General features: G+C 39.1%; 1 protein-coding gene across 1 annotated transcript in view; it reads left to right on the top strand.

The window, feature by feature from the left end:
- The window catches only part of VWA3B (von Willebrand factor A domain containing 3B), a 234,686-nt gene that overhangs the window by 99,784 nt on the left and 120,381 nt on the right, over positions 1–14,521 (top strand). Inside the window, exons 10-12 of the mRNA XM_082746748.1 lie at positions 1,623–1,777; positions 8,815–8,953; positions 10,022–10,153. Of these exons, the coding sequence (XP_082602874.1) occupies positions 1,623–1,777; positions 8,815–8,953; positions 10,022–10,153 (426 nt within the window). The remainder of the gene's footprint in view (positions 1–1,622; positions 1,778–8,814; positions 8,954–10,021; positions 10,154–14,521) is intronic.

Below are 14,521 nucleotides of genomic sequence, written 5' to 3'. Positions count from 1 at the left end.
TGCTTTTGCCCTTGACTCTTCACAGTCTCTTCTCAACAGAGTAACCACAGTATCCTTTCCTTATTTATTTATTTTTTAAGTCTACTCCATGCCTAGCATAGAGCCCAATGCAGAGCTTGAACTCAAACTCTGAGATCAAGAGTTGAGCTTGATCAATCAAGAGTCAGACACTTACGACTGAGCCACCAAAGTGCCCTACCACAGTATCCTTTAAAATGATATTTTTATAAATTAAATTTAAAAATTATAAATAAACAAAACTATAAATTGTGTCACTTGTTTAAGAGGGTAGGTCTTAAAATATATAGATCATCACAAGAAAAAAATTTGTGACTCTGTGGTGGTGTTACCTAAATTAATTGTGGTAATCATTTTGTACTGTAGGCATATATCAAATCATATTGTATGTGTAATATAATGTTATATGTCAGTCATATCTTAATTTTAAAAAATGTGTCACTTCTCATGTTAAAGCCTTTGGGTAGTTCCTTTTTCACTCAGAGGAGAAGCCAGTCACTTCCCCTAGCAACTGGACTTTATGTAGTCTGCTTCTGGCCCTACTCCTCATACTACTCTAGCTTCATCTAACTCCTTACCTTAGCTCACTGTGTTTCAACTGCATCAGCCTTCCTAAACTGTTACAGACATGCCAGGCAGACTCTTACTCTTACCTCAGGGCTTTTGTACTTGTTGTGTCCTTAGACTTCCTCCCAGACTCCATACAGTCGCACTCCTTGTTCCTGATGGTCTCTGTTCATATTTATTCTTCTTTTTAGGGCTCTATTTTTTCAGGTTTTAACTTCTTCATCCTCCCATCCCCTGTTCTCTGCTGTCTTCCATAGCATTTGTCATCATCTGACCTGCTGTATAATTGTTTATTATCTGGCTCTTCCCCTGTAATGTGAGTTCCACAAAGGCAGGAATTTTGGTTTTTGTTTATGGATTATATTGCTGCTGCCTACAAGACTGTATTGTTGGTGACTTGGAGTCATGCTTGCTAAACTCATAAATCAGTTGTGTAAGCTCTCTGTGTGGGAAGCCATCATCCTCAGACCAGTTTTGTATGTACCAGTAGAGGGTGCTAGGTGTGGAATGGGGGTTCTTGGCTACTTTTCTTCATTTGGGCCTGGGAGTAATGATGGAAAGATGCTTTCTGTAAATCTCAAGTCCCACCTCCTCTAGATAGTCCTCCTGACCCTCTAGTCCATGAGGATGCTTTCATCTTTCTAAGATTGCCCAGGTATTATTGTCTCAACCCAGCATCTAGTACTCTGCCTTTCTAACTGTGTGTGTGTGTGTGTGTGTGTGTGTGTGTGTGTGTGTGTGAGAGAGAGAGAGAGAGAGAGAGACCGAGCACGTGAGTGAGCATGTGGTTTTCTGCTGAAAACATCTTCTCTGAGCCTCAGATGGGATTGCACTGTCTTTCTGACCATGATGCTTGATATCTGACACAGGTCTCCACATAGAGCAGCTCTAGTGCACGTTTTGTTGAATCAACAGTTTAATGATTTTACCATGGGAGTGAGTGCTAAGAACTAAATAAATAAGGCAGAAATATGGGGTACCATCTGGAGATGACTCTGAATGGTCTGAGTGGCTTCTGTCCTTTGTCTTTTCCTTAGGAGACCAACAAGAAGACAGTCCATGCGAAATACTGCCATAGATTTGTCCATGCTCCCTGGAAGGATGGGAGCTTGGTCCATGTCTGCATTACCAAGGAGAAGTGTACATGGTACAGTGAGAGAATCCACACGATCCTTGCCCAGATTCAGAGAAGGTTGGTATATTTGCAGAAGGGTACAAGTGGTTTAGTCTCTCTTGAAATTCAAATCTGCTTGATCTCTTTGTAAAAGCTTAACCATGAGAAAGAGCCAGTTAACACTGCTCAGTCAGGGTTGCCATCTGATTGATGGCTTGCTGGTGGCCTTGTTGTTAGCAATAAAGGGGGATGTTTCGATCCTATTCCAAGCTGCCTTGGTGCCAGTAAAGACTCTTAAAAACAGCAAACAAAGATGGTTATGTTGGTTGCACATCACTATAGGAGACTAAGGAATGCTTCCGCTGATGTCTTGCATTTTTTTGTGGGCCATAGGTATACTGCAGATTGTATCACACCTGTTCTCTGTATTCTTGGTTATTGTACTTCAACACAACTTTAACAATGTGAGATATGTGAATATAATGGAATAATGTATATGCAGCTAAAAATAACCTCACGGACTCCCTTGCAACACTGCTGGTTCTTAAAGTCTTCCAGTGCTAATGCCTCTGACCTACTAATGCTGTGACCTCAGCTTCAGCCCCATGCGGATGATCTAACTTAATGCTTTCACCTCCCTGCTGCCAGAGGACAGCTTAGACCACCAAGATCAAATCCATTTAGGTGCATGGCCTCTGAGGTCAGATAGACCTGGATTCTAATACCAGCTCTGCCACTTGCTCTGTGATCCTGGGCGAGTTACTTAATGTCTTTCTGCATCAGTTTCTTCCTTTTTAAAGTGGGAATAATAGTGCCATTTATAAATTGCTCTGTGGTTTAGATTAGATACCAAATCTAATGAGTATAGGCTAGTATCTAGCTTGCAGTAGTCACTTAAAAATGAGAGTTCCCTCCATCCTTTCATGTTTTCTGTTACAAAATCACCAGCAGCAGGTCCCTGTCTGCTCTTCTATGAACTCTTTAGAGCCCGAGTTTCTCAAAATCCAGCTGGTGATGATATTTGATCCAGAACAAATAATCCCTGGGTCTGGAGTTTTCTCTGCTAATGATCTTGGGGCTGACTTCTGGGGAGAGTAGTTTGTATTTCAGGCCTGGGAAAAAGGATACTGTTTAAAAGACACTCCACTCAGTCCCTGCCAGGTCTTTTTGTCCTTCTCCACCCCCCAAGTTTCAAGGGTTGTTGAGAAATTCTCTCCCCTCTTCTGTTTTCTGGAAGTCTTTGTGGAGAGTTGGTACCAACTCATCACTGAGGCCACCTGGGTCTGGAGTTTTTCTTTGTGGGGAGGTTTTTAATTATGTATTCAATTTCTTCTCATTTTGTAGAACTGATGTTAGTAACTGCTGTCATCTTTATTTTCAGTCTGCTGGAGGTTATCCATTTTAGTGATCTTTTCAAGGAACCAGCTTCTGGTTTCAGTGGTTTTTTTTTCTGTATAGTTTTAACTTTCTGTGCCACTTTATTATTTCCTTGTTTCTCACTACTTTGGGTTTAAGTTTCTTAAGATGGATGCTCAGATACTGATTTGAGACCTTTCTAATATAAGCATTTAAATTTTCTTCTGATATTGCTTTAGCTGCCTCTCACAAATTATTCACTTAAAACTATTTTTGAATTTCCCTTATAATTTTTTTTCTTTCTTTCTTTCCTTTTTTTTTTTTTTTGTACCTAGAGTATCCCTTATAATTTCTTGTTTAAGCAAACGTTATTTAGAAATATGTTTACTTTTCAAGTACTTGTGGATTTTCCTGATAGCTTTTCATTTCTCTATGGACAGATAGATACTATATGATTTCAATTCTTATAGAGATGTGTTTTGTGACCCAGAATATGAAGAAACGCTATGCGTTCTGCTTTTGTTGGGTGGAGTGTACTATAAATATCTCAGTTGAAGTTGGCTGATAGTTTGTTTCGGTCTTCTATATTATTACTGATTTCTTGTTGAATTGTCCTACAAATTGTTGAGAAAAGAGTGTTTAAAATCTCTAGCTGTGGTTGTGGATTTGTCCATTATTTTTTCAATTCTGTCATTTTTTTTCCTTCATGTAATTTTTAACTCTATTACTAGGTGCATGACATTTAGGGTTATCATGTCCTCTTGATGAAGCAGCTCCTAAAATGTCCCTTTTTATCTCTGGCAGTATTCCTTGTCCTGAAATCTGCTTTGTCCAACATCAATAGAGCCACTACAACTTGCTTTTGATCATTTTCTGCATGTTTTATCTTTTTTCCATTTTTTTAATCTTTACCTGTTTGTTGTGTCTTATATTGAAATAGGTTTCTTATAGACAGAATATATATATATTCTGTATATATATATATATATATACAGAATATATATATATATATGGTTTTGTAAATCCAATCTGACAACCTCTGCCTTTTTTTTAAACTCCTATGGTTCTCAAAAACAAACAAACAGACAAACAAAGATAATGTAGGGAGTTAAAAAAACATGATAGTCAGAATACACTATTCAGTATATACTGAATAGTATATTCACCTGGGTGGCTTCGTTGACTAAGCATCTGTCTTCAGCTCAGCTTATGATCCCAGAGTCTTGGGATTGAGTCCCGTATCAGGCTTCTTGCTCAGTGGGAAGCCTGCCTCTCCCACCTGCTTGTGCTCCCTCTGCTTGTGCCCCCCCCACTGACAAATAAATAAATAAATAAATAAATATAATCTTTAAAAAAAAAACCCTATTCAGTGGGAAAGTTGGAAGATGAAGGCAGTCTCTCAAAAAGCAGAACACAGGGGCGCCTGGGTGGCTCAGTGGTTTGGGCTGCTGCCTTCAGCTCGGGTCATGATCTCAGGGTCCTGGGATTGAGCCCCGCATTGGGCTCCCTGCTCCGCAGGAAGCCTGCTTCTCTCTCTCTCTCTCTCTCTCTCTGCCTGCCTCTCTGCCTACTTGTGATCTCTGTCTGTCAAATAAATAAATAAAATCTTAAAAAAAAAAAAAGCAGAACACAAGCATTCTAGGGTTGATGTTAGCATACATGCATACATACAAATAGATAGGTTATGGACATACAAAAAATGAAGGGGAGATCTCACAAGACCAATGTTTCCAAACCAAAAGAAAGTTGCCAGGAATGTCTAGAAAGTGGGTAATAAAGACCCATCCAGGATACATCATCACAAAATTTTAAATACTAGAGATAAAATATTCTAAAAGTTACCATTTATTCCCCAACCCCCCATTAGGTTTGTTTTCATTTGTTTCTCTTTATCTTTTGGTCCTCTTCAGCCATTTTTCCCACCTTGCCTCTTGCAACCACCAATCTGCTTGTTCTTTGTATCTATGAACTCATTTTTTGTTTTCATTTTATTTGCTTTAGATCCCACATATAAGAAAGATGATGTCTTTCTCTGACTTACCTCACTTAGTATATTGCCTTCAAGGTTCATGTGTTAAAAATGGCAAGATTTCATTCTTTCTTATGGCTGAATTATATATATATATAGATATGTCGCATCTTCTTTATCCATTCATCTATTAATGGATACTTGGCTTGTTTCCCTATCTTGGCTGTTGTAAATAATGCTGCAGTAAACAAACATAGGGGTGCTTATATTTTTTTGAGTTAGTGTTTTCTTTTTTGGATAAGTACCCAGAAGCAGAATTCTGGATTGTGTGGTTCTTCAGTTTTTTTCTTAATATTTATTTGTTTATTTATTTTAGAGAGAGCATGCACAAGCATGAGGGATAGAGAATCTGAGAGAGAATCTCAGGCAGGGCTGAAAGAAAGAAAGAAAGAGAAAGAAAAGAAAGAGAGAGAGAGAAAGAAAGAAAGAGAGAGAATCTCAGACATAGGGCTTGGTCTCATGACCCTGAGATCATGACCTGAGCAAAAACCAAGAGTTGGATGCTTAACCAACTGTGCCACCCAGGTGCCCCTTCTATTTTTAATTTTTGAGAAACCTCCATACTCTTTTCCACAGTAGCTGTACCAATTTACATTCTCACCAACATGCATGAGGGGTTTCCTTTTCTCCACATCCTGGCCAACACTTATTATATCTTGTCATTTTGATAATAGCTGTTTCTAATCTCTGCCTTTTGATTGGAGTATTAAGATCATTTCCATTGGGGCGCTTGGGTGGCTCAGTTGGTTAAGCGTCTACTTTCAGCTCTGGTCATGATCCCAGGGTCCTGGGAGCGAGCCCCTCATTGGTCTCCCTGCTCTGCAGGGAGTCTGCTTCTCCCCCTGCCCCCCCACTCTCTCTTTCTCTGTCAAATAAAAAAAATAAAATCTTTTAAAGAAAAGATCATTTCCATTTAATATGATTATTTATTTGGTTGGATTTAAATCTAAGATCTTGCTATTTGTTTTTTGTCTCACCGGTTCTTTGTTCCCTTTGTACTCTTCTACCTTCTTTTGTTGGAGCATTTATTTATTTATTTATTTATTTATTTATTTATTTTTTTAGATTTTATTTATTTATTTGACAGACAGAGATCGTAAGTAGACAGAGAGGCAGGCAGAGAGAGAGAGGAGGAAGCAGGCTCCCTGCTGAGCAGAGAGCCCGATGCAGGGCTCGATCCCAGGGTCCTGGGATCATGACCTGAGCCGAAGGCAGCGGCTTAACCACTGAGCCACACAGGCGCCCCTGTTGGAGCATTTTTTATGGTTGCATTTAATCTTGACTGTTAGCTTATAAACTCTCTCTGCTTGTTTTGTTTTGTTGTATGTATGATAGCTTTAGCATTTATAGTATATCTTTAAGTTGCCACAGTCTACTTTCAAATAATATTTCACTTCATCTATATCATAAAAATCTTACAACTTCCATTGCCTCTTCTGTCTTTTCTTTTGTTGTCCTACACTTTATTTCCATATACGATAAACCCATAAAACATTATAAACAATCAACTGTCATATAAATAGACTTAAAATGAGAATTAATGTATTTTGTATTTATCCACATATTTGATATTTCTGTGGCTCTTTATTGTTTTGTATAGATCCTAATGGAGGTCTGTTGGTAATGAATTACCTCAGGTGTTTTAGTCTGAAAGACTCTAATTTACTTCCTGTTTTGAAAGAGTTTTTTTGTTTTGCTTTATATAGAATTGTGGGTTTACAGTTTTATAATTTCAGTACTTTAAAAATATTTCTTCATTGTCCTTTGGCTTGCTTGATTTGATGAAAACTCTATTATTTTTATGTTGTCTCTGGGTGCTTTTTTTATCTTTATTGTTTGATTTCAAATTATATAATATGGTATGCATTGGTGGTTTTTATTTTTTCATTTTTCTTCTGTTTAGGTTCTTTGAGCTTGTATATATGTGTTTATTGTTTTACCAAAATTGGAAACATTTGGCCATATTTCTCCAAATATGTTTTCTGTTTCTGTCTTTCTTCTTCTGTCTTTTCTATCTATATATATGTTGGACTCCTTGCTATTGTTCCATGTGTTGCTTATTCTCCGCGGTTTTTTTTAAGGCTTTTTCCCTCTGTGTTTCATTTTAAATTGCTTCCTATCACAATGTCTGTCTTAAGGTTCCCTGATCTGCTAGTGTAGTGTCTGTTAATACCATGTAGTGTATTTTTCATTTTGGTAATGTGTATCTCTGTATTTTCCATTTCTGTCCTTGTTCTGCTTATACTTTACTTTGCTGAACATACGGATTGTGTTTATAATAGCTGTGTAACATCCCTTTCTACTAATTCCAGCATTTGTGTTATTTTTTTTTTAAAGATTTTATTTATATATTTGACAGAGAGAGAGAGATCACAAATAGGCAGAGAGACAGACAGAGAGAGAGATGAGGAGAAGCAGGCTCCCTGCTGAGCAGAGAGCCCCATGCGGGACTCGATCCCAGGCCCCTGGGATCATGACCTGAGCCGAAGGTAGAGGCTTAACCCACTGAGCCACCCAGGCGCCCCACATTTGTGTTATTTTAGGGTCTGTTTCTGTTGATCTGTTTTTCTTCTGGTTATGGGTCATATTTTCCTGCTTCTTTACATGGCTGGTAATTTTTTACTGGGATGCAGACATTTTGAATTTGAAGTTCTTGGGTACTGAGTTTTGCTGTATTTTAAAATACATGTCCTGTGATGCAGTTATGTTTCTTGGAATCACTGGGGCTTACTTTTAAGAGCAAGTAAGGTCTAGGGCAGCCTTTAGTCCAGGGCTAATTTGGTTCTACTACTAAAGCAGTATCCTTATGAGGACTTAATGTCCTATGTATTAAGGAGGTTTCCCACTCTGGTTGTTTGGAACATGAAGTAACCCTGTGTTAACTCTGAGGTGTTGATCTACTTACTGTTATGGTGATTTGTTCCTTAGCTTTCGGAGTTTCTTCACATGCATGCCCTGATCATTACTTAGCCAAAATCTTTAGGGCACTTTCTGCAGATGGCCAGAGCCCATTCTCTTCCCCCTTTTTCCCCTCTTTCTCCATCCCTCTCCACTCTCTCTGCTTCAATACAGCAACCTCTCCTTCAGTATTTTGCCTTACAAATTGTAGTTGCCTAGCCTTGGTAAACTCTGAAGTCACTTTCAAATATTTTTTTTATTTGCCCTGCCCCCTCTTCCTGGTCTTGGCTGAGGATGTGAACTTAATTTACATCCTGTTGTGGGCGCCTCAGTCCCAATCACAGAAGTAGTCCTGCTCATACAACTGTCTGATGCTTAGTTATTAGAGGGATCTGGGGTTGCTTGATATTGTCCAAAAGCTTCAGTGAAGTTTCTGGAATGTGCTGACATGACTAACTTGACTGCAGTTAGCAGAGTTAAAAGAACAAATGGTCTGAAGTCATAGCTGAGGGATTCAAACTATCAGATGATAGGAAGTAGTTTACTTTTGGCTTTGGAACCCAGTATTGGATTTATTTTTCTGTCCTGTTGATTTTCCTAGCTGTTTTGGATTGATGATGGAGAAGTAGAGGGGGCTGGTGATCAGGGAGCCAGCCCAAATATAGGATTTTCCATAGAAAACCCTCCCAAGTGAGTAATCCACTCACAGAAGATTGTGCATAAGCAATACAGCACAGCTTGACCTCTATAGATGTATTATTAAGTTTTTAGGAAGATTGCCAATACTGCCCGCAGGCTCTAAAAATCCACTTCCAACCTTTTTCTTGCCTAGGATTAAGTGGCTGCAGGATAGAAGTCAATTCCTCTTTGGAAAAGTACCCAGTGATTGCGTCTATGTCCTCATTGATACATCTCACTCAATGAAGAGGAAACTGGACTTGGTGAAGGACAAGATCATCCAGTTTATAGAGGTTAGATGGGGCTATCAGGTGCATGGGTGTGGGGACCTTTGTGTCATGAACACATCCACAGCAGCCTTCACCTGCACTGGTTATGAGAAGTGCACAGGCAAGGTCAGCACCCAGACGTCCACAGGAAAGCCACTTTAGAGAAAAGCTCCCTTTTGCCACTTAGAGAATCATCAGTTCTTTGCAAGTGGACCCGTCCTGCAGCATGGTCCTTTCTATAACCTGTGGGTTGCTAAGGGAGTTTCAGTGTCTACTGCTTCACATTTCCTCTGTCCTGAAACCTGTGGTGTGCACACATCTCCATTGTCTCCCAGATGCTCTGTCACCACAGCATTTTTATTTTAATCTCCAGTATTTATTAGCGGTGTTGCATGCAGTGGCCCCAAAAAACTGATGTGTGGGAGGAGTGCAGGCTGGTGGTTAGGAGCTTCCAGGTCTTAGTCCATCTGTACTGCCTCTGACTGGTGTCACCTGAAGCAGACTGCTTTCCTCACTCCGAGTCCCCATACCTCCAGATGGGTACCCTGGTGCTGTCACTAATTAGTGGTGTTGATGGGAGTGTTAGCACAGATCATTGTGGGGGATGTTCACAAGGCCAAAATACAGGTTTTAATTTGATAAAATTCTGTTGGAGAAATATGGGCTGGTAGAAGGCAAGTGAATAGATGTGTAACCAAATAAAGCCTTCACAAAACATGATAAGTGAAACGATTACACCATTTTGGATTTCTCTTCCTTAAGCAGGTTCCATTTACTGGAAGTATGTGGTATACCATCAATGATACTATTAAAGACAACAACATTTAATGTTATGTTGTATAGAAAAACTTATGCATGTGTGTGACATATATAAAATATTCATACATATATACATTTGTAAAGGTATACTCCAAACTGTGTAAATTTTGTTTAAATGTTTTTTGTATTAGAAAAGATTTTCTCTTTATAATGTAATTTTTAGCTTCTAGAACTGAAAATAGATATTGTGATTAAAATTTATCAAACTATGACCTGTCCTAACCTTATCTTACATCTGAGTGGTGTTATGGTTAAATAATAATTCTCTTACAGGAACAGCTGAAATATAAAAGAAAATTCAATTTTGTGCAGTTTGACGCCCAAGCAGTTGCTTGGCAGGAAAAACTTGTTGAAGTCAATGAAGATAATTTGAGAGGGGCTCAGTCCTGGGTAAGAGACATTCAGGTAAGAAAGATGGAGGCTAGGTCTGGGGGAAGAAGCCTGACTTGATCACCTACTGAATTAATCATGCCATGGAAATTCTTTTTTTTTTTTTTTTTTTTTTAAGATTTTATTCATTTATTTGACAGACAAAGACCACAAGTAGGCAGAGAGGCAGGCAGGGAGAGTGGAGGAAGCAGACTCCCTGCTGAGCAGAGAGCCCGACGTGAGGCTCGATCCCAGGACCCTGGGATCACGACTGGAGCTGAAGGCAGAGGTTTAACTAACTGAGCCACCCAGGTGCCCCATGCCATGGAAATTCTTGACAAAGGACTCTGGGTGTCAAGATGGCAGGGTTTCACACACTCATTTTCTTTACAATGGTCACATTAATCTAAACTCATGAGTCACTATCTTAACATTTAGATAAGACTTTGTTCATAACACACCTTTTCCAGAGCTGCCCTTGGCTCAGATCTCAGCCCCTTTATGAAGATAGATTTCAAAATTTATTTTTTTTGTACTAGAACCTTCCGATTTGATCTTTCTGAAACCTCATTATTGTTTCAAATAGTGTATTGCAGCTATTTTAAGCTATGGATTTTGTTCCAAAGTAGTGAACTGGTGGAAACATACCAGTGTTCTGGCGAGAAGCTAGAGAGAGAGGGCAGCAGCAAGATACATTGAGAAGTGAAATACATTCTTCAGGCCTGCCTTTTACTTGGAGAACTTTAAAGCTACCCCTCTTGGCATTTACACAGACTACTAGGAAGGAATTCCCTTTCCTTAAATTTTTTCTTGTCTTGATCTTTTCTTAATTTTTTAAAAAGTTACTTTTCCAGAACCATAAAGCATTCTAGATACTTGAGATATGCTAAAATTGAAACTAAGGGCTCTTCTCAAAAAGTCAGATGTTGATCACAGACATCTTTAAAATAGTTCAGTACCTGAGTTTAAATTAAGTCCCAGATTTGGGGCACCTGGGTGGCTCAAAGGGTTAAGTCTCTGCCTTTGGCTCAGGTCATGATCTCAGGGTCCTGGGATCAAGCCCCACATCCGGCTCTCTGCTCAGCATGGAGCCTGCTTCCCCCTCTTTCTCTGTCTGCCTCTCTGTGTACTTGTGATCTCTCTCTCTGTGTCAAATATATAAAATCTTAAAAAAAAAAAAAAAGTTCCCAGATTTGACAAGGAGCCACGAATGGACACTTGTGGGTCTCCTTGAATATTGAAAATAGCTTGTGCTGTCATTGGGATATACCAGAGTTCCCTTGGGATTGGTTTTTTAAAAAATGGGAGAATGAAGAAGTATATTCTATAAGAAATAATGATGCCTATAAGATCTTGATCTAACTGGCTACCTTACCCTGGGAAGAATATTCAATTCATATTCAATTTGATACATTTCCAGGATTAACCAGTGAAGTTACTTGAGATAAATGCTCCCTCCTTTTACAGACCATATGTAATAGTTAATTCAGAGCCCACTAATTTAGGGTTTGTTATGACAAGATATTATATACATAATATCATTAGATAAAAACATTAAGGGGTGCTGCTTTATACAAAAATCACTAATGAATAGAACCAGCCATCTAAATGGCTAAAACTCAAAGTGTGATTCTGTTCTCTTAAAAAATCTCCACTGAAGGTCTCTTTCTTGCTTACTGAATGTGCAAAATTTATTTTCAAGATGACCATATTTCTCTATATTCTTTTGACTGGCTTGGCTCAGGAATCAACCCAGTGAATTCAGGACTAACCACTCAGGTGTTCCAACACTGCCATGTGTTGGTGTCGAAGTGGTAGTTCCTCAAGGAGGCATAGCCAGTACTAAGGTCAGAGGAGCACAGGCTGGGACAAAGTCTGCCCAGTAGTTCGGAGTAGAATCTGGCCCAAGGCTCCTGGACCAGGAGGCATTAACTCCTAACTGTCTTTTCTGTGATTCTCAGTCTGGCTTTCTCCTAGCTTTTCTACCATCTTTTCAACATTCTCTGAACAGTGGGCTTGTCAACAAGACTATTGAGATGAGGCTCAGAGAGAAGAGTTGTACTATTTACCATCTGAGCTACATTTCTGATGCCCAAATGTTGAAGGAGTTTTTTGGTGTTTTTTTTTTAAACCTTTTTAATTTGAAATAATTTTAGTTTTTTTTAAATTATTTTTATTAACATATAATGTATTATTTGCCCCAAAGGTACAAGTTTGTGAATTGTCAGGCTTACACTTCACAGCACTCACCATATCACATGCCTCCCAAGCTATGGGAGGGGCCAAGCACCCTCTCCACACCCTCCTCCCCTCAGCAGTCCTCCATTTGTTGCATGAGATTAAGAGTCTCTTATGGTTTGTCTCCCTCCTGATCCCATCTTGTTTCATTTTTTCCTTCCCTTCTCTCTAAACCCCCCACACTGCCTCTCAAATTCCTCGTATCAGGGAGATCATACGATGATTGTCTTTCTCTGATTGACTTATTTCACTCAGCATAATACCCTCTGGTTCCATCCACATCGTTGCAATGGCAAGATTTCATTTCTTTTGATGGCTGCATAGTATTCCATTGTAAATATATACCACGCCTTCTTTATCCATTCATCTGTTGGTGGACATCTAGCTTCTTTCTATAGTTTGGCTATTATGGACATTGCTGTTATAAACATTCGGGTGCATGTGCCCCTTCGGATCACTACATTTGTCTTTAAGGTAAATACCCAGTATTGCAATTACTGGGTTGTATAGTAGCTCTATTTTCAACTTTGTGAGGAACCTCCATGTTGTTTTCCAGAGTGGCTGCACCAGCTTGCATTCCTACCAAGAGTGTAGGAGGGTTCCTCTTTCTCTGCATTCTCTCCAACATCTCTCATTTCCTGACTTGTTAATTTTAGCCATCCTGGCTGGTGTGAGGTAGTATCTCATTGTGGTTTTGATTTCTATTTCCCTGATGCTGAGTGATGTTGAAGACTTTTTCATGTGTCTTTTGGCCATCGGGAGGTCTTCTTTGCAGAAATGTCTGTTCATGTTCTCTGCCCATTTTTTTAAAAATTTTTTATTTCTTTTCAGCGTAACAGTATTCATTGTTTTTGCACCACACTCAGTGCTCCATGCAATCCGTGCCCTCTCTAATACCCACCACCTGGTTCCCCCAACCTCCCACCCCCCGCCCCTTCAAAGCCCTCAGATTGTTTTTCAAGAGTCCATAGTCTCTCATGGTTCACTTCCCCTTCCAATTTCCCTCAATTCCCTTTTCCTCTCCATCTCCCCTTGTCCTCCATGTTATTTGTTATACCATACAAATAAGTGAAACCATATGATAATTGACTCTCTCTGCTTGACTTATTTCACTCAGCATAATCTCTTCCAGTCCTGTCCATGTTGCTACAAAAGTTGGGTATTCATCCTTTCTGAGGGAGGCATAATACTCCATAGTGTATATGGACCACCTCTTCCTTATCCAGAATGAGAACTTCAGGTTGAGACCTGATTTAGGACCAAGGATGTGATCTATTCTGGAGAATGTTCCATGAGCACTAGAGAAGAATGTGTATTCTATTGCTTTGGGATGGAATGTTCTGAATATATCTGTGATGGCCATCTGGTCCAGTGTGTCATTTAAGGCCTTTTTTCCTTGTGGATCTTTTGCTTGGATGACCTATCCATTTCAGTGAGGGGAGTGTTAAAGTCCCCTACTATTATTGTATTATCATTGATGTGTTTCTTTGATTTTGTTATTAATTGGTTTATATAGTTGGCTGCTCCCATGTTAGGGGCATAGGTATTTAAAATTGTTAGATCTTCTTGTGGGACAGACCCTTCAAGTAAGATATAGTGTTCTTCCGCATTTCTTATTATAGTTTTTGGCTTAAAATTTATCATTTATCTGATAAAAAGATTGCCACCCCAGCTTTCTTTTGATGTCCATTAGCATAGTAAATTGTTTTCCACCCCCTCACTTTAAATCTGGAGGTGTCTTTGGGTCTAAAATGAGTTTCTTGTAGACAGCATATTATTGGGTTTTGGTTTTTTATCCATTCTGATACCCTGTGTTTTTGATTGGGGCATTTAGACCATTTACATTCAGGGAAACTATTGAAAGTTATGAATTTGGTGCCATTGTATTGCTGGTAAGGTGACTATTACTGTAAATTGTCTCTGTTCCTTTATGGCCTATGTTATTTTTTGACTCTCTCATTGCTTAGAGGACCCCTTTCAATATTTCCTGTAGGGCTGGTTTGGTGTTTGCAAATTTTTAAAATTTTTGTTTGTCCTGGAAACTTTTTATCTCTCCTATTTTCAGTGATAGCCTAGCTGGCTATAGTATTCTTGGCTGCATATTTTTCTCATTTAGTGCTCTGACTATATCATGCCAGCTCTTTCTGGTCTGCCAGGTCTCTGTGG

The sequence above is a fragment of the Mustela nivalis genome (genome assembly GCF_964662115.1).
Source record: "Mustela nivalis genome assembly, chromosome: 8".
Classification (NCBI taxonomy): Eukaryota; Metazoa; Chordata; class Mammalia; order Carnivora; family Mustelidae; genus Mustela; species Mustela nivalis.
Note: the sequence above shows the minus strand (reverse complement) of the source record. Positions and strands in the feature narration are given on the sequence as shown.